Source organism: Melopsittacus undulatus, chromosome 11 (genome assembly GCF_012275295.1).
Source record: "Melopsittacus undulatus isolate bMelUnd1 chromosome 11, bMelUnd1.mat.Z, whole genome shotgun sequence".
Lineage (NCBI taxonomy): Eukaryota > Metazoa > Chordata > Aves > Psittaciformes > Psittaculidae > Melopsittacus > Melopsittacus undulatus.
The window spans coordinates 14,795,989-14,817,449 of record NC_047537.1 but is presented as its reverse complement, the minus strand read 5'-3'; the positions used below and the strand labels follow the sequence as shown (position 1 = coordinate 14,817,449).

The 21,461-nt window shown below is 37.9% G+C and overlaps 1 protein-coding gene across 6 annotated transcripts in view; it reads right to left on the bottom strand.

Moving 5' to 3' along the window:
* The window catches only part of SPAG9 (sperm associated antigen 9), a 63,828-nt gene that overhangs the window by 7,965 nt on the left and 34,402 nt on the right, over window positions 1-21,461 (bottom strand). For 5 of the 6 annotated variants that reach the window (XM_034067314.1, XM_034067317.1, XM_034067316.1 and 2 more), the window contains 21 exons: window positions 20,251-20,461; window positions 19,640-19,739; window positions 18,387-18,508; window positions 15,323-15,380; window positions 14,594-14,746; window positions 14,455-14,506; window positions 13,901-14,031; window positions 12,275-12,331; window positions 11,237-11,410; window positions 10,429-10,558; window positions 10,113-10,205; window positions 9,661-9,828; window positions 8,710-8,881; window positions 7,773-8,000; window positions 6,854-7,046; window positions 5,942-6,064; window positions 5,326-5,406; window positions 4,772-4,839; window positions 3,688-3,836; window positions 2,383-2,554; window positions 1,316-1,429 (listed from right to left, as the gene is read on the bottom strand). In XM_034067314.1, coding sequence (XP_033923205.1) covers window positions 1,316-1,429; window positions 2,383-2,554; window positions 3,688-3,836; window positions 4,772-4,839; window positions 5,326-5,406; window positions 5,942-6,064; window positions 6,854-7,046; window positions 7,773-8,000; window positions 8,710-8,881; window positions 9,661-9,828; window positions 10,113-10,205; window positions 10,429-10,558; window positions 11,237-11,410; window positions 12,275-12,331; window positions 13,901-14,031; window positions 14,455-14,506; window positions 14,594-14,746; window positions 15,323-15,380; window positions 18,387-18,508; window positions 19,640-19,739; window positions 20,251-20,461 — 2,749 coding nt within the window. The remainder of the gene's footprint in view (window positions 1-1,315; window positions 1,430-2,382; window positions 2,555-3,687; window positions 3,837-4,771; window positions 4,840-5,325; window positions 5,407-5,941; window positions 6,065-6,853; window positions 7,047-7,772; window positions 8,001-8,709; window positions 8,882-9,660; window positions 9,829-10,112; window positions 10,206-10,428; window positions 10,559-11,236; window positions 11,411-12,274; window positions 12,332-13,900; window positions 14,032-14,454; window positions 14,507-14,593; window positions 14,747-15,322; window positions 15,381-18,386; window positions 18,509-19,639; window positions 19,740-20,250; window positions 20,462-21,461) is intronic. The other variant, XM_034067315.1, reaches the window with a different exon arrangement.

Here is a 21,461-nt window from a genome sequence, read left to right as displayed (position 1 = left end):
ATGTGACTGCTTTTGACAACCACGACTATCTGCAACAAAAGTTCTCAAACCCACTCTCAGACTATCCCCAAAAAAGTTGTTCTGATTCATGAACAACCAGCAAAACTGAAATTAAACTGAACAGCTTTAATAGGGTTGATTTCATATTCACTACCATGCTAAAACCAAACTCCTCTGGAAACACAATTAAACTTGATGCAAATTAAGAGCTCTAATTTTTGAAAGCATGATTTAAAGTAATTCACATTCATGATGGAAAGTCTGCCCTTAATACATTCATGCAATGCAAAAAAAAGACATTTACTGAATGGATGGACAATGTAATGGAACAGTATGAGAAACAACGCATGTATGTGCTGTTCAACAAAGCAGATACAACATGAAGAGTTTTTCCTATTAAATTACACTAAAATGATCCATCAGACTGTACTTTCTATATAGCAACAGTACAACCAGGACTATCAAACGTCTGCGTTTTATTGTTTGAAACTTCTGTCCATGTGTTTTAACATTACTCTCAGGCGCAAGCACTGGGGTTTTTGTTCATTTTAAATGCAATCAAATTACACAAAGATTCTTCCCAAACTTTACCTATTTAAGGTTTGTTTTGCCCTTGAACTAGACTGTTTCCTTCTCCCAAGGCTAAACTGTCCATGTTTGAATGCTTCATCTCCCACCCCCAAGTAGTTTCAGCCTATGACAAGACTTTGGGGTCTGATATTAAGCAGATACCTGGATGTGCATCATTGGAATTTTACCTAGAAGTTCATGCCCTGTTTTAGAATGTGTTTAGAACTTCTGCAACTTTGAGTATGTCCCTTAATGCAGTCAGTACTACTGCTGTTCCAGTCCTTTACACCAGCTTTGTGATGAACTCTCATGAATGAAATTAGCAAATGAAATTAGCAACAATACCAACTTGCTCTAATCAAACAAAAATCTATTTTGGTGACTACACGGTAATAAAAAATATCATTAATTAGAAAATGAAAGTAATCTCTTACGAACAATAAACTTCTATAAACACTGCTAATGTCTGTAACAGCTCCAAAGTGACTCTTTCATTCAAGCTACAGCAACTCTGCTCAAATTGAAGTACCGGAGATTTTGGAGATGTGCTTTTTTCTCAGAGTAATCGTAACCACGTGCACAGATTAGCTGCTGAACATCACACAGGCCCAATCTGTTACAAACCTGAAAGATTCACACCTGGCAGTAAAGCTTTCTATCCATTAGCAAGCATCTGAATGGCGTTAAATATTCTCTTTGTGTCTACAACATATCGCACAGTGCTATTCATTTGTATTTTACTTACTTTCTGTTAATGGAATGGAGATGATGACACCATTTCCTGTTCCTACCCATAAACGATTACAAGACACCATAAGAGCTGTGATTCTCACAAATGAGAATCCCAGTTTACCAGTACCTAAAAACAAAAGATGCTTTTCATCAAAAATTATGAGCAAGAATAATTTTAGTTCCATAACAGAATCTTAACTCCAACTCCCAAACCACGCAGACAAGTAATTCCCTCCCACTTCAAACAGAAACAAGGTAGAGGAGTATTTAAGTTGTAAAGATAGCCTAAAAGGCTACAACAATTAAGTTGTGAACCTATAAAGAAGAAGACTAACTGTGAGAAAGCATAAAGTAATAATGCTCCATAATGCTGCACAAGAAAATCTTTTAGGGCTAGCTTTTCAAACAAAACAAAAGGTGAGTTTACAGATGTAAGATAACAGTTTCCCATCTATTAAAATTGATTTCTCATCCATTAGCACTATGAGGGAAGCAGAAAGCAGCTGAGCAGCTAAGCGCAATGGCTCAGTAGTTACTTGCGACGGGTATCTCATGACCTGTATTTGTTGAGTTATGTAGGTGGTCACACTGCTCTTACATGAACATGAATGGGAAAAAAAATCTCAGAAAGATTATTGGCTTCAAGAGCAATAAAAAATTTGCCATTTTGCATTTGTGTTTTCTTGAAAAAGAAGCAGTTTTTCCAGGCAAGTAATGAATTCTTCCCACTCTTAAGATTTAAAAGAAGGTATCGGTATAGTAAAAAAGAGAAAGATTTTAGCATCTCTGTTGATGCCTGCCCAACCCAATCACCATTTTCCTCATTAGTTCTGAGCTTTTAAAGACACCTTAGATATTAAGTAGGACCAGCTGGCTGTATCAGAAGATCTATCATCCTCATCATGCTTTAAAGACTGACTTAAGCTTCTACTTCCAGATTCACACTCTCACAAACAGGATTTGACTTCAATCCACCCTTCCCCTTAGTTTGCCATGAGAACTGCCTGATCCATAACAGGAAAAGAAAGCTCTAGACAGCAAGAAGTGGAAGAATACAACAGTTTTTTCTTATCAACTTACCTAGCATTTTGCTTACATAAGGTTCAATGTCCACATCTTGAAGATGCTGATATGTGTGCGCATGATAGAGACGCAGGGTGGAGTCCAGACGAATAGACACCCATACCCCATCACCCACCCATGCCAGCTGTCTCACTTGGCTTTCTCTTCTTGGGTGTGCATCAAATGACTTCTATAAAAGATCGGATTTTAAATTAGCAGATGAAACAAGAAGGAGTAAGAAACTTCTCTGTTACTCTCAGAATCAATACTGGCCATTTTCTTAAGTCGGCTATGACCCTCTGATTTGCAAGATCACTAGCAGATAGTGTTAAGCTTAAGCTACAACTGCCATACAATGCTGATAAAGTAACAGTAAAAATGCTGATACCCTTCCCTGGAGTGTGATCTCGAAGCCATAGTTTCCTACCAGGTCTTCATTAACACATCATATCCCAGCCTGCTCTGGCTTCTGCCTCCATTTAACCTGGCACCTTTTTGGTATGAGGTCCTCCTGTCACAGCACACGATACATATTCCCAAAAAGTAGTTTTCTTCCTAGTTCTGTTAAGCCTTGCTCTTGCATACAAACCCATCATGCAAAATACACAAAACAATTTCACTGTTGTATGCATTCCTTCATTTTGGTTTTCCCATATACATACATAGTCTTCACAGAAGCAGATTATCAGTTAGGCACTTGACATTTTCAGAAGAGCAGAGCAGTCACTTTCAAATGGTCTGACCCATGTGTCAGGCCTATTAGCAAAAGCTGAAGTATTAATTCTGCTAATGGTTCGGAAACCTTACATCCTTTCTGTACTTGAGGTGTCAGGTACACACACAGCACTGCAGAAACACCAGCTTACACACCTTATATAAACAAACTATTCCATAACTGGAGGGAGAGTACATTCAAGATTAACACTTACAAACCTCTGAAGTATGCAAAGGCAGATTATAGAGAAGGTTAGGGGTGGGTGGAGAACATAATGAGGCACGCATGTTGAGAACAGGCTGGGAGCTAGCCTTACAAGCTCTGCAATAAGACACTTTCTAGTTCCTGGCCAGCTAGAAGGGGAGAACTATCCTACCTCCCCACCCCCCAACTGGTTTCAATAAATGGGAACTGTCTCATCATGGCTTAAAGTTTTCCAAAACAATGAAAATATCTTAAGAAAATGTAATAGTCTTTCTCCAAGACAAATTTGTTTGGTTCTTGTTTCTGTACTTATGACAAAACAACTGTTCTCTGCAGTCTGAGCTGTGGCACGTGATAGCATTAAAATCTAACAATGAATTATTTTAGACACCAATGTAACTTGCCTCTATTTTCATGGCCTTTGGTTGAACAACATAGATTTTGTTCCTGTACCCACACCAGACTTTGTCATGTACCACTGTCATGCATCTTATTGAATGATGTGGCCGGCCCAGGTCTAAGAGGTGATAGTTCGTCAAATCCCACTGACCATCTTTAAAAACAGAAGGAAAAGTTAAAAACAGAACAAAACACAGGTTCCTATGAGTTGAACTTCAAAGTACAAACGAGTATCTTAACAGCCTCATTTTTTAAAAGCACTGTAATACTCTGGATAAATCAATGCAAATTTATGGCTAGGCTCCTCATTAAAAAACCCTAGTTAGACCAACATCCCAAATGCTACTTTGTTTTTAGTATAATAAGGTTGTACACTGACTCATGTTCAAAACACACCAAAACACTTTTAAAACCAGCAAATTACCTAGTGGTAAATGCTTTACTTGGACAGGCAGCAGCATACATTACAAGCAACTACCCACACAGCACTAGGCACTTGCTGCTTGACTGAACACAAATGTTGGCCAGTGCATCAAGATTTTTTTAGAACATGCTGTAAGATCTCCAGAAAAGCACCCAAAATCTCCTAAAAACATACTAAATTTGGTCATTCAACACCAAGTAAAATTCTTCTGTAGACTGAGCTAAGCCACAGATCATCACTGACATTCACTCAAGATCCCTGAAGATTATAAACCCCTGAGACTTTGAGTTTACAAAATTCTCACTGAGGGACTTGGCCACAGACAATTATTAACACTAAGAACAGAACAGAAGACATGACTATCGAGCGTGACAAAAGCAGAAGAGATGATGATCAAAGACTTTATCAACAGGCTTTTCACTATTTAGCTCAGATAGAAACCATTCTCCTCCTTCTCAGAGTATGAAAAAATTCTAGGAATGCACCACAACAATGCAAAATGGTACCCAAAACTGCAACTGAAATACTAGGAAGATTTCTCAAGATTCAAACCTGTAAAAAGGCCATTGGGGAATACATTTTCAAAACACTGTTTCTAAATAGCACATTTCTTCCCTAAATGCTGTTCCAACCTCACTAGTTTCAAGATCCAATAGAATGCTTACCAACTCCTCGGTGAAATATTGCTAGTGTTCCATCAGCTAGTGCAACTAATACTATTCCTTTTACATGTCTGGGAAAAAAAGGAGGCACAAGAATATACACTATTAGACTGCATTTCTCAAACTGCAAGTTCAAAGGTACAAACATTTTAGATTTCCGCATGCTTTTTATAGTGATGTTAGCCCTAGTGTTTTGATTTCTATACTATAGCTCAAGAGAAGGGACAGTAACAAGGCATCAAAATCCAAAGCAGAAAGCTTAAAATACATCTAGCTACAATGCCTGAAGAAAACACCAAGGTAACAACCTCTGTTTTGAGTATACAACCACTAAGAATACCAAGTATACAGCTACAGATCATTTGACCTGTAGTACTTCCAACAAACAGAAGATTCCTCTTATTTTCCTTACTCCCCAAATGTTTTTCTACTGCCCCTTGAAAAACATGCATGCATTAATGGCAACTGACATTCCCAATATCTAAGGAGGAAATATAAAACTAATTTGCAAGTATTTTAACAAAGGTTGATTATGATTTACATCTTTCAGGACTTACACAATACTGAGAATAGAATCTTTAAGTTTAATGGCATGAACACATTTCCTCCACTGCGCCACTGACGAATGAACATACAGGCTGCAAAGACAAATCAGGAGGGATTAAAAGCACTAGGAAGGGTCTACCAGACAGAAAAAAAAAAGACAAGCAAAACCCCTATAACTGAATTCCACCAAAGGGAAAGTTTTCGTCTTCCACTGAAAAATATGTATAGACTGAAAGAAAAAACTTCTAAGCAGCAGGATGGCTTTTTAGAGGCCTAAAACATAACTCCTGTGCAGATACATCTGCAGTAAAAAGGGCAGTATATTATTCCAGGGTAACACCATACTGAAAGCTATGGGATCATGAGGCCTTAATATCTTTGACTACAAAAAACCAAGCAAAACTTTCCTGCAGATTCAAGGGTTATCCACCAAAAAGAGCTTGCTCATCACCTACAACACTCTGTATTCTGTAATTCCTAAATGTAGCAAAGTGCACGAAGTTATGGCTTTCTTGAGATCTTCTTGCACTTAATCTTGACTTGAGACAGTTATTGGGCCTGCAGGCACAAGAAGCAAGTTTAAAACAGTTTTTCCAAATGAATTTAATAAGATGAGCATTTTCTTACCATCCATTCTGTGCTCCAAGCCACATTGTTGGTAAAAGGCTACTCATTTTCTGGGCTTCTTCTCTCACAAGATCTTGCTCATTTGGCAAAACTGCAACATCTTTATATAACTCTGACTCAGTACTGAAAAAAAAAGCACAGTTAAAATACATTGGATAAAGTGCACAGATTACTCAGATTATAACCCTAACATTCAATTCTTTGCTGTTACTTTCTACACTGACTTTTGAAGGACATAAAGCATTTTACAAAACCTGTAACTGAGCAGGAAAGTACAAGGATACAGATGAAAACCTCAATAACAATGAATTTCTTCCAGAGGATGTTTACTTATAAAAGGAAATTCAGGTTCCATTCACACTTTTCAATATTGTTATCCCTGGGGAATGGCAGAAGAGTCACAGCATCAGAGGTACATGTTAAGATAAATAAGATGTATGATATTTTTGTGTCTGAAGAGTGAAGACTGCTGAAGATCTGAAGTACTGATTGCTTTCAAACTACTCCACTCCTGTAATTACTCACAGACTGACTATTCTGGGAAAAGCAACATACATTTGAAGAACCACTTGACTGGAAGTTATTTAGGTATCAAACAAGGAGGCGTCTCTAGTGCCATTCACATGAAGCCTGTGAGAGGACATGGTGACGAAGTGGTAGACACTCACTACTCCTTTGTAGAGGTATCTGTACTTGAGGGATATGAGTTCACAGACAAACAACTGTACACAGGTGACCCTTCCACGCAAGCAAAGTGTAGAGTGTCTTATACCAAGATTACTTATATAAACCCCAATATACTTAACAAGGAAGAAAAAAACAGTAGTTATTTCATTCCTGTATTATGTTTCTACAAACAATATTTTTCTTTCTAAATACATTTTAAGAGGTATGAGGATTGAGACTGTGTACCTTGGCTGGTACACTGGAGATGCCTCTGTTGTATTCTGCACTCCCAGAGGATCTGTAAAGACATGCTCTGTGTAGACTCCAGTTTGTGCAATATCAGCTGTGTCTTCTGTCCCTGCATTGACTTCTGTTGCTTCTGTTGCCTCCTCTGCTGTTGGAATGTTCTCATCTACTGAATTACTTTCAGTTGCAGTATCTATGGAACAAAAAAGTTGAAATGCTTAACAGCTGTGAAATTGTTCTTATTCACTTAAGTAAGCCAGAACTAAGTGAATAGCTGTAACAACCAGATGGTCACAATCCAGATTTTATAGTTCATCTGAAAAAAATCAGATTACAAACACCCAAACTTTAGTAGGTTACACTGTGTCAACACGTGTCAAATGCACTTTAAGTATCAATCAATGACTCATAGTACAGATTGCCCTTTAAGTGATGAACTAGAAGAGCAGTGAACAAATCCAACAACCACAAACCCATTAACAATCATATCACCATACAGCTCTGAAGGGCATATGACAAAGTATTAAGATTACCAGTAAAGCAAGCAGCTTCACTTAAACCTCTACTAAGACTTTACAAGATTGAAGGCATTCACATTCTCCCTAATATTTGTCATCAAGATCTGCACTTCAAATACTGAATAACTTAAAAGCTCTTTTTAGACCAAGCACAAGTTAAGAGTTCTCTGAAAAGCATTTTACAGAAGGAATTTTGTACACCCATTTAATGTCATCTCCACAAAGTGTTCAGCTACAATTATACAGTGCAAATATGTCAGACTTCCAAATGATTTCCTATATTTGGTGTTTGTTTCATGATATCACTGCTTACAGGAAGCTGTTACATTAAGTACACCATTAATTTTTCACTTACACCTCGTGGTGTTTGGCCATCCCTGACATATGTAAGGTTTTCATACCTGACTGTTTATCTGTCACTGGCGAGGCACCGTTTGCATCATGAGCTACAGGTGCTCCTGTAACACCCTCTGCAGTACAGCCAACCACTGTTATTCCTCCCAGCAAGCTATCAGTTTCTGCAGAGCTGTTGCTAGTCATGCTTCCACACAGAGAGGACTTGTCCACTTGACTGGGATCTACTTCTTGAGATCCTTCTTCTCCTGCAGGATAGTCGGTTTCCCTTGCTCCTGAAAGAGATTAAACTCACGTTTCTTGAAGGGATAAAGGTGACTCAGTTTTCTATCTAGTCACAAACTAAGCTTCAAACTGAATGAACTCTCCAGCAACTGAGATTTAACACAGATACCTATCTACAAGCTTATTTTAACATGATCAGCAGAAATTAAAGATGCTGCCAAAGCTCACAAAGTAAAAGCATTATCTTAAATAAGCAGAAGCCAAAAAACAAGAAATCCAAAAGCACAATTAGTTCTTCTCCAGAATTGTAATATCCTCCTATTACACTTCCCTCAGTACACTATCCACATACACTCTCAATGTAACAAGGATTCCCTCTATAGGAAGTTCCAAGATCTGCTCCTTATCTCCAAGAGACTGAAGAGGAATAAGAAAGCCAACATTTTTTCTTTATGATGTGTCAACAAATACCAAACGTATAGTTCCATACAGCACTGGCACTACTGCACAATTTATAATATCGCAGACAAAATAGTCTTGGTTGCTGACATCTCTCTACCTTTGAGTTAATTCAGGTCAGGAGGCAACCAAAGAGTAGAAGAGGAGAAACCCAATAGTTTCCTCTACAGCTAAACACTTTTTCTTGCTGTTACAGTAACATTTTACCACATCAATTACCCCATCTTTGGTCTTTCATTGCATAAGAAAATCCAAATAAGACTCAGTTAAAATAAGAGTTAAACCATCACAGGTCTTTACCTGGTACACTGGCAATACAAAGCACATGAGAATTGCAAACAATGAAACTGTCCAGAATATTTCCTGGTTGATTAGCATCAATAATGATAACTTTTGTAGCAGAATGTGTGCTAGTACAGATCCAAACTAGACTGGACAAATCTTCCTGATGTTTCAGCTCCTTCTGCTGGTCCTAAAGGAGAATAAAGGCAAAACAGAAGTGAGAAACAACAGGAAAGGGGACACGAAGAGAACTATTACCTTTGGTTTTGTATGTTCTCGCATTATCAACTACTGAATTTTACATAATTGTGATACACTAAATATCTTTAATGCCATTGTAAAAACACATATTGGTACTTGTTATCTATGTATCTGGAATATAAGACCCCCTCATATTTTATGCTTGTGTAGAAAACTACAGAAAATAATTATACTGCACAATTATACAATTAGACAAGTATAAAGCTACATAAGAACATAATTACACGCCAGCTACCATACTCAGTATCACCACAGATTAATGTGATGTCCCAAAACACTTCCAAGTTAATAGTTTGTTTTTATGTCCTTACTATGAATTCCATTTATTGCTTCTTCATGAAAACATAAAGACTAACACATGTTTAAATAATGCCAGAGACACCTAAAAGCCCTTGTTTTAAATGGCAGTCAGAACATGGAACAATCCTGTCACAAATGCCTTTTAAAGCTGGCAGGACTGGTATAAGAAGCGCATGATTTTGATGCAAAATTAATTTGCTCCTCAGATTTGCCAGCAAGCTGGTACACAGGAAATAATCCCAATATTTTTGTAGCTGGATTCAATAACCCAAACAACTTGGGGTGGTGACTACCCAAGAAAAATAAGCCTAATTGTAATAAGCCCAATTATCATACAACTGTAGATTAATATTTTGTGAAGATATTTAACTACATTAACTATTCAACAAGCCTTTCAGGTGACCTTACCTTGAGCTCTTGATCTAGTCTGTCTAAGCTACTTTGAGATCCTGTTTGCTGCTTGTTGCCATCTGTGTCTGCACCAGCCACATCATTGTAGAACACACTAGCACCAACCACCGACCCACCGTCTCGTGTCTTCCCTCCTGACAGGTTTACCCCTACAGCACACCACAGCTTGAAAGAAAAAGAAATACTTCACTTACATGTCAAACTTCAAAAAAGAGACACACCACTGTTAAATATGCTTATTAACAATTATTAATCACTATATATATGTAGTCCATTTTAAGGAATTCATTAACCTTAATGTACATTTCTACTGAAGCTTAACTTACAATTCCCCTATGCTTTAGAAAGAAACACCTTTAGTTAAAAAAGGAAACAACTGAGGCCAAAATAAGACTATTCAAGCTATAGGCTATCTGAGTCTCTTTATCATCACTGTAAGTACACCCTACCTTCATAGAGGTATCCTTCTCATCTAAAGGTCTCAGGTAAACAGGTACAGGCAAGTTCTTCATCTTATTTTCACCCTGGCCACCATTTGCCACCTAGGACAAAAAAAGGAGAAACAGAAAGGTTTTCCTATTTAAAGGAGGTTTACAGTCTTTGGAATCAATTGCTCAGACTTCATTAAACACAATTAAGAGCTTTGCACTGTGGTTTCTGTTAGTCTCTTTCAACCACAAAGCACAAGCTTTTAAATTATTCTCTGTTCAAGTTTCACAAAACATGAAGTTGTTACCGCTACATTTCAAAACATGAGCCTTATACCTGTTTGTACTTCTGAGGTAGACTCCAGCCAAATGCTTGCACTCTACCATCCTCTTTCTGAACATGTGCTTTCACTTGGCGATACTGCTCTCTCTTCTGCTCTCTGCGTGAGGCTAAACTGGCTTCAGTTCTAGGGAAGAATCATTATTAAAGAACGTGTCATTCATACTCTTTAAAATCCTTTGTTTAATGGGAGTTGCTGTCAAACTCAATACAAGACCTCTGTGGAAGCACTGGGTTACTAAAAAGATCACTAGTTTTTCACATGACACCAGGTTTCCTGTAGGCTATTTTAAGAGACCTGTGAAAGACAGGCAAAACTAGAAAGTCTGTTATCAGCATCCCTAAAGACAATAAACTTGGGTCATGTACCTCCACTAGAAGCTTTAAAAGTTGTAAGCCAAAAGTATACACTGCCAAAAAGAAGGACAGGAGGGAAAAACAATTACAGATACTTGCTAGCCTGACTCATGTTTTTCTTTTTTTCCATTGAACTTTAAGTGAAAGTACCTGTACAGTTATTGCTCAGCTACACCACTTGTATTATAAAGTGTACCAAGTGCTGCCTCCTGTGCCTAAATGCACTTTTATGAAAGGCAGTGATATTTACCACAGAGAATACTACTGCCAGGTTCCCAAAGTTCTCATCCAGTAACACTTTTCAGTCTGCACCATGTTAATTTCTTATGTATCAACACTCATTTCAGAACATTATACTTCACCTATCCACATACTATTTATCTCAGAAAAATAAAAGAGCAAATACTTGATAAAGCATATCTAGTATTATAAAAGCAAAATGTCTTACTCTTCACTGAGGAATTCAAAGGCTTTAGATTTGTCACTGGGTAATTGAGATAAGGTGCTGCTTCTTTTCTTGACTGATGGAGTAATATGTGAGGTTGGAGCATTGTATTTTACATTGACAGGAGGTTCTGGTTTCTTAGCTGTATTGCTAGATGAACTGAAGAGTCTGCTAAAGCTAGAAGGAAACAGAAAGATGGAAATTAAGATTTGTAAGTTGCATCTAAATTTAACTATGTAGACAAAACACTGCATATGCTAGCCTGCTCAAGCCAGTTAGACTAAGAAACTGGAGCCCAACATAGCATCAGCCACCACACTCAGCAACACTCTCAAAGCATAGAAACTCATGTCAGTAAGAAAAATTCTAAGGGAATTCTTATCCCATTTGTCTATCAATTTAATGGGATCTTCATCTTGAATGAGCATCTACAGGGAACCAACAAAATTAGGATGTGAGCATCACATCTGGAAGACAGTTTTATGAACCATATTAGTTCATGCACAGAGCACTTAAAAAATCCCATTTCCCAGGCTAAAAGAGAACAGCTATCAGCAAACCACGAAATCAAAAGGATTATTTGACAGTTATTTGTTGTGAATAACACTTTCATATTTAAAGAGCTTGAAGTTAGAATGGAGAGTTTAAGCAACCATTAAGCTGGACTTCACAGAGGAAAAGGAAGCTGAAATAAATGCAATCCACACAAGCTATTCAGGTTTCTATTTTTCACCATTAAAAAGAATAATAATAAAACAATCAGAACAAGAGTCCTGGTGCATATCAGGCTAGAATAAAAAAATAACAGCACTTTGGCATTTAACTTCACAAAGTGCACAGCCATTCACTACGTGATGCAGCTTACGATACATTTTGTCTTCAAGAACAGCCTTACCGAGCTGGCATGCTAGGTAACAAGAGGAGAAGAGTTAAGACATCTTCATCTGCCAAAAGATAATTAGCTAACATACAAAAATGTGCCAGCTAATTGGTGAGGGTCTTTTATTTGGTTTTGCCAGTGAGCTGCATTTCAATACTTACAACTGCCAAATGCTTGATCTCTTCTTTTCTTGCATGGCTGGATTTTCTCTTGATGCTCTACAAGAAATGAATTCCAACTTTACTGAGTAAGCATTAATTAAAAAAAGGAAAGGAACAGTGTGTAACTCTTACTTAAAAAAAAACAGGATAACATATCAAAAGTATCAAAGCCTGTTTCTTCCCATTGCCACTTCTTTTCTGATCAGAGCACAATATTGCAATTCTCACTAGGTGAACTGCAGTAACACAGGAAACATCATCCACATTTACTTGCATCAAACACACAACTGGGAAGTGCTTTTCAGACAGAAGAGACAAATTTGTGTAACACTTTTCAATGAAAACAGCTAGAAGAAAACAGCAAACCATCCTAAATTCTTCTGCCTCCTACTTCTTTAATATTTTAACTATTGTTTTTTATTTTAAAGCCTCTTATTCTTCAACACATCAGTGAAAAAAAAAATTACAAAATGATTGTTCCTGAAGCCACAGACACAGTAACAGAGATAGGAGAGGTTTTCTACAGCAGATAAAGAGCTATGGAAAAGCAAGTCATGTCTGCTTGGGAATATGTATTTTTCCTCTCAGACTCAAATGGCTCACAGGGATTGAGGACAATAGGAAAATCAAATGCCATTGTTCTGCCTGACAGCAGGCGGCACCAAATGACAGTGTTACCTCTGGACATGTGGGATGTGTCAAGAACAAGCTGGGCTGAACTCCAAGGCAGAACACTTTTGCTTTGAAAATCATACCTTCCAGACAACTCAATATTCAGGATGCAAATTAGACCAAGTGACCATCTTTGTTTATATTTAATAAACTTTGCACAGTTTTAAAGCTGTTTAAGATAAATCCTTACAAATGGATTACACTCAGTCTGAAGACTGTATGTTATTCCTGTTCTGACAACCAGGCTCACTGCTTTAAGATGTGCGCGCACACACACACATATATCAATTTTTCCTGCCCACCAAATTAATCTTATTTACAATTACCAAGTTTTGTAAATGTTACAGAATACACACATTTCTTCCAGGGATGCTTATTGCACATCATACAAAGTAATGCATCTTCACTGAGATATCATCAAGAACCTATTCAGACAATGTTAAATTATATGCCCACAACTTAGATTCATAGAATAGTTAAGGTTGGAAAGAACCTTAAGATCATCCAGTTCCAACACCCTGCCATGGGCAGGGATGCCTCACACTAGATCGTGTTACCCAAGGTTCTGTGCAACCTGGCCTTTAACACTGCCAGGGATGGAGCATTCACCACTTCTTTGGGCAGCCTATTCCAGTGTCTCACCACCCTCACAGTAAAGAACTTCTTCCTTGTATCTAACCTGAACTTCCCCTGTTTAAGTTTAAACCCATTCCCCTTTGTCCTGTCACTACAGTCCCTGATGAAGAGTCCCTCTCTGGCATCCTTGTAGGCCCCTTCAGGTACTGGAAGGCTGCTATGAAGCTTAAACTTAAAACCAAAGTTGTTCATGGGCATGTGGGGACACAAGCAGGACAATTAAGGCCTCAAAACCTACTGACCAGATCACTCTGCAGCTAAAAAAAGAATAAATCAAAAGCCTGTAAAATCCAAGGAGCTATGAGAAGAACCTTTTACCTTATCATCTCAGTCCATCGGACAGCTTCCTGAAGCTCCATCAACCTCTCCTTATATTGATTTCTTTCCATCAGAACGCGGGCCATTTCAACACGAGTAAAACGTTTCCGCTGAGCAGTGGGGACATCACTCTGAACACACAAAAAAAACAAGCATAGGACAAACAAAGGAGCACAGTAGGGCCTTGCACTCAGCCTCTGTATTCCAATAAGAGTCAGTTTAGGGCACAACTCCAGGTTCCAAATCATTTGGGGCTTTGTAAAACTGATTTGATTTTACCTTCCTCTCCTCCCATCCTTTGTATGTAGCATAATCTGAATAAAAACAGCTCAACATAAAGAACGTAATAATGGGCAGAGAGGAAGGAAAGAAAACTATACATGGTCTGTTTAAGTTTACTTGTGCTCTTTAGATCTTCTATCTTTTCTATACACGGAGGAAGTTCACTGCTGATTAAGCGGTAAAGTTTAGCAGCACTCACTCAACGCATGTGAGCTTATAATGTCCCATTGTGAATTATAAATGCAAAACCCCACATACACACATACACCTACATCATCATCGTCTTTAGCTTTCTGTCTTGCCTCCTCTGCTTCTGCACGAGCTCTAAATACAAAATGAAAGATAGCTGCATTAGATACCACAGTGGGGTTTTTTTATCTATCATTTTTACAACCATGGCATTAAACTTACTTCCTCAGCTCTTCTTCCAGTTCCTTATTCTTCTCTTCAAGCTTTTGTTTTGCTTGTTTTACAGCCTCCAATTCACCTTGCAGTACATCCTTCTCGCAGGTCAACTCATCCACCTTTGCTATCAAATCATTCTTCACTACATTCAGTGCATTTCTACACAAACATTTAAAATACACCATTACAAGGATGACTGTGGACTCATAGTAAAGCTTCAGCCTGATTTTGCTCTTGAAGACCTACAAATTTCTTACATAGAGCTGCTGTAAGAAGTACAGCTTTCTAAACCAGGTCAAACTCACTCCCCCCAAATCTCAAATGCCCAAACACATTCACAACTGTGTATTAGAAAAAAAAAGGACTGATAAATCAGAACAGTTTGTTTAGAGGTTCCTCAACAGTGCTCCAATGGATTAGCTTCTGCAGTTATAGCTGTAACTGTACAGGGAGTGGATCACAGTGGGACATAGCACTGCATTTCTGTAGCAGTAACAAAAAGCAGCTTTTTGCTTCTTAGATCCTTAATTTCCAGAAGAATACTAGAATTCTAGAAGAATTAAGCTATGTATTTAGTCAGATAGACCTGCAGACTCAAAATACTTGTAGCACCACTATTCTTGGAACTGAAAGTACATTTGTATATCTTCCTTTTTCTGTGTGTGAAGATATTAAAGACAGAACAAAATACAACAGAGCAGGCCAGGATTTTTTACATACTATATTCTCACTTACTTTGTCTCCAAAAGCTGAGTGTTCTCCAAAATAAGGTTTTCAACCTCACGACCCATTCCTTTTTAAAAGAAACAAATACATGAAATTATCAGATAAAAGGGATGCTTTTATAAAACCTATGTTTTGCCATTGTCTAAAACCAGCTGAATTTTAGGTATGACAAGTTTGCCAGTAAGACTGTGAACTATCTGAAGTTTCAGGACTGACCTACCTTCTACAATTAGCTTTTCCCTCCACCTTTTCCCAGTCTGACTTCAATTAAAGCTTAAAGGTAACCCTGGCTAGCCACAGACTAGTGGCTAGTGCTACCTCCACCTACACTATCCATTTTGAAGATTACAGTACTACTAAATGAAAACAACCACAGCATTACTGAGAAGTATCAGCACACAAAGCTAGGTTTAAAATGCTCAACAGTCTTTTATACCATGTTAAACACAAGAGTATACCAGTTATAGACACAAGACATGCTGAATTATAAAGCTCAGATTGTAAAAGCCCTGCAGATTTCCCCAGAGCAAATGATACCTTACCAAAGAAATTATGGTCTTTAAAGCCCATGCATTCCATGTAGAGCAAAAACAAGAACAAGAAACAGTTCATGTAAGGTGTAGTATGAGCGAAGAGCAATAGAAGATTTAGACTTATGAAGTAAGAGCGAATTAAAACAAAGGTGCTACCAAAGGAATCAAAGGGCAATGGGATGTGATTAGAAGCAGGATTTATACAAGAGACAGCTGTTAAAGTTTGTCACAACCATTTCTACTGGTTAGATCTCTTAGAAAAAATCAGTAACCTAAGAAATGTCTAGCTCATTTTCTGCAATATCATTTAGAAGCCCAGTACTTGGAAGAAACGCAAAGCCATTCAGTAAGAGGTTCAAATCAAAATGCTGCTATGGAAAACCAATTTCTCACCCTCCTGTTTGCATGCCTAAAATCAGATAATTTGCAGGATTTAAAGAAAAAAATATATACAAAAAAAAAGATACAAACTTTCAGGCAAAAAATAATTATTTTACATCTTGCACAGCAAAAATAATCACTACACTGGTAACAGGAATTATGCTGATTCAATATTAACTAATGGAAAAGTTAATGATGGAAGCTTTTTAAATTACTCTATGAGCACAATCTTGCAAGTAAGTTTGCTAACAGATGACTTGGATATTTGGACAACAAAAAAGGGTATCTAAAAGTAGACATGCAAGCCAAAGTTTCCTCTTCTGGAATTTCTCTGAGTTTTGGATTTAAATTACATTTAATAGCAAAGGAACTTGGATCAGCTATCGCTATTTTACCAATATCTGGACAAATCCTCTGCACTACAGTCATCAAGAGGTTTTATTCAAGTGGTTATTGCTTTTTAAATGTTTCCAGTATTCACAGATAAAAGCACCTGGGATCACTTCCCAACAGGTTTCAACCCCCTTTATAATGCAAGAACAAAAATTAGAAAGCCAGAGTGCAAAGGCAAAAAAAAAATATGTTACCAAGCAGGGAAAAAAAGGCAGAGAATGTATTTGATGAGCGCAGCAGCCAAGAACAGCCTAACTGCAGAAGCAACAGGTTTCAGAGAACTTGTGTTAAGAAAGAAGCATACACACCAGAATATTCCCCTGGGTATGCAGCCCAAGAGAAAAGATTAGAGAATCCCAATTAACTACTTGGACAGAACTTCAAACTGAAGTTTAATGCTTTCTTAGAACAGTCCAAACGCTCGCAATACACTGGTTAACCCGGTTGTAGATGGGGCTCATAAGTAATAGAGAGTAATCTGGACTATGGTTGTATTCAGAGTGAAATGATGATTGTATAGTAAAACTTTTAAACCAACACATTCTACATTACAAATGCAGTTATAACAATGTGCTCATTTTGCACACACTGCAGTAGGTTAATGGCAAAGTAGTCAGTGACAACATTTTGATAGGTTACACTAAAAAAGTTATATTTTTGTCCATGGAAAACAAAGTATTTATTGTCAAGAAGTCCTGACAGTAATTGTTTCTTTATACAATTAATCACATAGCTAATGGATAGAAGTTGGTATTTCCCCAGTATCTGCATTTTTGCACGCAGAATGTGTTATTGCCCATGTGACAACAGAGTGTAAGAGGTTTGGATTAAGTATGTTCCAATAAGGATATGATGGTCCTCACTGCTCAAGCCAACAGAGTGACAAAGAAAAGCCATCTCAGACTGGAGACAGGCCCATTACTCCTGGTGAGTAATACTTTGCAGAAACATCACCTGCCTGACATTAAGTTTCTGGTGGAACACTGAACAACCAGAAATGCAGATTGCAGACACAACAGTTCTAAGTAATACTACTGACAATCTGTATTTCTGCTGCATCAGACAAGAGAAGCAAATAGTTGATTTTCTGTATACAACCCATTTCTAAAACACACAAGAGCTGCATTTGCATTTCATGCATTCCATAGTACCAGCTTTCATCATCTCAAAATAAGGCCTGAACATCAATATGGCCAGAAATATCTTGTCATGTTTACAGAGAGATGCTTTTAATGACCTTTTTGCTCCCCATCAACTCATATTCCCAAAACTTCTATTTTGTTCAGTCAGCACACAAGTAGCAGGGGGAAAAGTGTGGGTTTCCCCTCCCCTTCCAGTTAATGGCTTGATTCTCAAATTACCACGACTGCATTCTGCTGCAATCCTCTCTTACAAGTTAAATTCCACAGAGAGGTGATAAAGCCAGGGCATTAAAGACTGGGCACAATCTGCATTAAACTACTTAAAACCAGTACAAGACAGACATCCTTGCTTGAGATAAACACCCTTGTGTCAGAGAACAGAGGGAAAACTGAAACAGAGAATACCACAAAGAAGTGCCCCAAAAGATTAAGGCTGATATCATTATATTGAAAGAATGAACAATCACTTTCTCCTGCTATTTTGCATTCCAATGACCATCTTAAGATGATACTCAAATGATTTTAATGCAAATGAATCCTAACAGTAAATCCAGCAAGGATAATTAAGCACTCCACTAACAAGAAAAGTTCCTGTAAGCTGCATCTTTAAATAACCTTTCTTACCCAGTAAATCTGCACCTTCATCCACATCTCCAATTAGGCCAGAACCAGCAGATGACAGCTCTTCAAAGAGTGACTCTGTGTTACGGTCAAATGCTTTGTTCTCTATGCCTTTGGTAGGAGTGCTATTCAAAGAATTAAAACAAGACATCAAAAAGCAGAAGGAAAACATTCCCACAATGAAGAAAGCTCCATCTCTGGTTTTACCAGTTCATCTGTTACCTCCCCCCAGAAAAAATCCAGAAGTAAAATTCTCAGAAGCTTTCAGTTGGCTGAGAGTCCTAGATTCTACTTTCAATTATTACTTTGGCATCAAGATCCCAAACTTGAGGTAGCTGCTGATATTGAGCTGCTCAGGAGTTTAATAAATTAGAGCATATCACCTTTAGGCATATAGAAATTCAGCCCTGTCAGGACTTAGTCAGCCCAAATGCCTGAAGAACAAACAGCTCAGCCAAACTGAAGGTCATTTAATATAACAAGAATGCAAGAGAACCAAACAGAGATCAAAATATTCCTCTGGCCAGAAAAAGGGCTCCTTTCACGCAACAATTTTATGCCATTAAGCTTCAATATACAAGGTAATTTCTCCCTACCTCATCACAGGAGTGAAATACACAGACACATAATGTATTTGAAGGACTTGGGGATAGACCCTAAATTTTTTTCAGGCTTGCTTAAAAGATCAGGCATCTCACACACACTATTCAAACAGCACTTGTGCATTTATTCCATGGGGCTCTAGAGCTTTGGAAATAAATGTTATATTTCACCAGGAAAAGCTTGCAGGGAAGCGGACTCAGGTGAATGCATTCTGCTAACACTGGGATTCTTCCATCAGAATCTGATTAATAAATGCTGTAACTCTGCAGTCAGCCATAAATCCAGATTTTAAAGATATGGGTAAACACACAAGGGCCCAGCTTGGAAACTGCTAGTACCTTGAAACCTGGATCTACTGAGAAAAGGCCTTTTAGTTAGACCCTTTGCTCAACATATAGAGAGAATATGTAAACATTCTTAAGTGAGCTGTAAGATGAAATACCCTGAACATTCATCAGGTGTAGCAAGAGAACTGCTGTTGTAGTCAAAAGCTCAGAAGGAATTTGGGGAAACAAGGCCACAGAGGTAGGAGATGCATTATATAAAGCATGATCTCAGTCTGGTAAAGTTTCTAAACAAGTCATGAGTTCAAAACTGAAGTCTGGTACCTTCTAAGTTCAGTCTTCCTACTCACATCGTAACACACAACTCACCTAGAACCCTTATATCCGCTGAGATCTTTATCCATATCCAGCTCGGGAGTTGATTCAATGATTGCCTGAACTTCAGATTTTTCTTCATTTTCATTCCCACCTAGGGAAAAGCAAGTGATACATCTCCATAGACAAGATCACCACCACTTAACAACATTACCTGCATGCCGTTGTTATTCATCTATCACCAACTTAGTAAACTTCTGTTCAAGGACTTATCAAGGTAATTAATAAGACCTACAGATTTTGATAGTGCAGACAGTGGAATTTCTAAGTATCTCCTGAATTTACCATACGTCATCCAATGCCAGTTATTTCCCACTACATCTGCAAATGAAACCAAGCAGATGTCCATCACCTCATGAATTTTTATGTCTAGATGAGTGTCACTTCTGTTGTTTACAAGGAAATGTCATAAATTATTCTTATTCTAGAAAACTAAGGGCTAAAGCTACCCATAAACAATAGACCTGTATCTCTTAGCAAAACTTTGTATTCCTAAAACCAGAGTCAAAAATGATTTCTCATTTGTGACACAATAATTAAGGTATTTCATAAGAGACTAAATGAGGTCCCTAGTAAACATACACTGAAGAGTTAAAGCAGCTCACCAGTGGACACGTTTCTTGTCTCTTGAGCTACCTGTACTTCAATATTCTTGCCTATGTCCAGCTTCTCATTCGGCATATCTGCACCCTTTGTAAGCCCTTCAACATCTTCCTTCTGAGGAGTTTCAGCAGGCAGTACAGGTACATCTGAAGCAGCTGTGGATGCTGGAGTAGTAGATTTTGAGGCTGCTTGGCTAACATCAGAGAGTTCATCCTAAAATACAGCAATTGCCATTAAAAAAATAACTCAATGAATTATTAGAAGAGTTTGGCATATAAACTGAAGAACAAAAACCAAAATTACTGTATTTTACTAAAGAATATGCAAACGCAAAGAAACAGGAATGAGAAGAATAAGCCAGTACTGCCAGATTCATCTTTAGACTATGGCTGTTTCACTTCTCTTAGGAAGGTTATAACCACATAAAACATGCCCTTGTTTTTAATGCTAATATTTGACCTCAGCTGATAATAACAGTCACAACTTTATGGTGGTTTTCTGGTAAAGTCTCCTAGACAACAGGCAGTATTCCCATATTAGTAATCCTCCTAGCTGCACAATGAACTGCTCAATCTTCCCAAAGCTGGTATCAAATCAATTTTGCTAAATCTGCATGATACCTTCAAACATACTCTTATTAAAGCACTGATGCAGAACAATGACTTTACTGATATACATGTATAGCATTTGCATTCAGACTATTTTTTACATGCTTCCCAATCTTAACTGTAAGTCCTGGATGACATTGGGAAGGAGACACTGAACTGCAGTGATTGCTTGTCTGGTTGAATTCAGATCAACTGTGGAATATTGGTAAACAGCTCCTCCTTAGAAGCCGATTACTGGCAACAGTTTACATGTCAGTGACAGCGCATCAAGAACCACAAGTCTGGCGATTAATCCAGCTCCTGACTCACAATTATGACCATTACTCAGACAGGGCTGCATCAGGCACTGTGCTCGAGGGCAGGCGATTGTGTTTGATATAACTAGAGGCTACTACCTGGTATTACTAACAGCCCTCTTCTGCAGCTTGTCTCCTCTCATTCACATTTTACCGCCCATTCAGGACCAGAGCCACACCACCATGCAGAAGTCTTGATTATGACTTAGACACTGAAGATAGGAAAACAAATTAGTCTGCTTAGGCCAGTATTTTCTAGCATACAGAGTTAGAGGAATCTCCTTGGTAAAGATCAAGGTGAAACAAGGA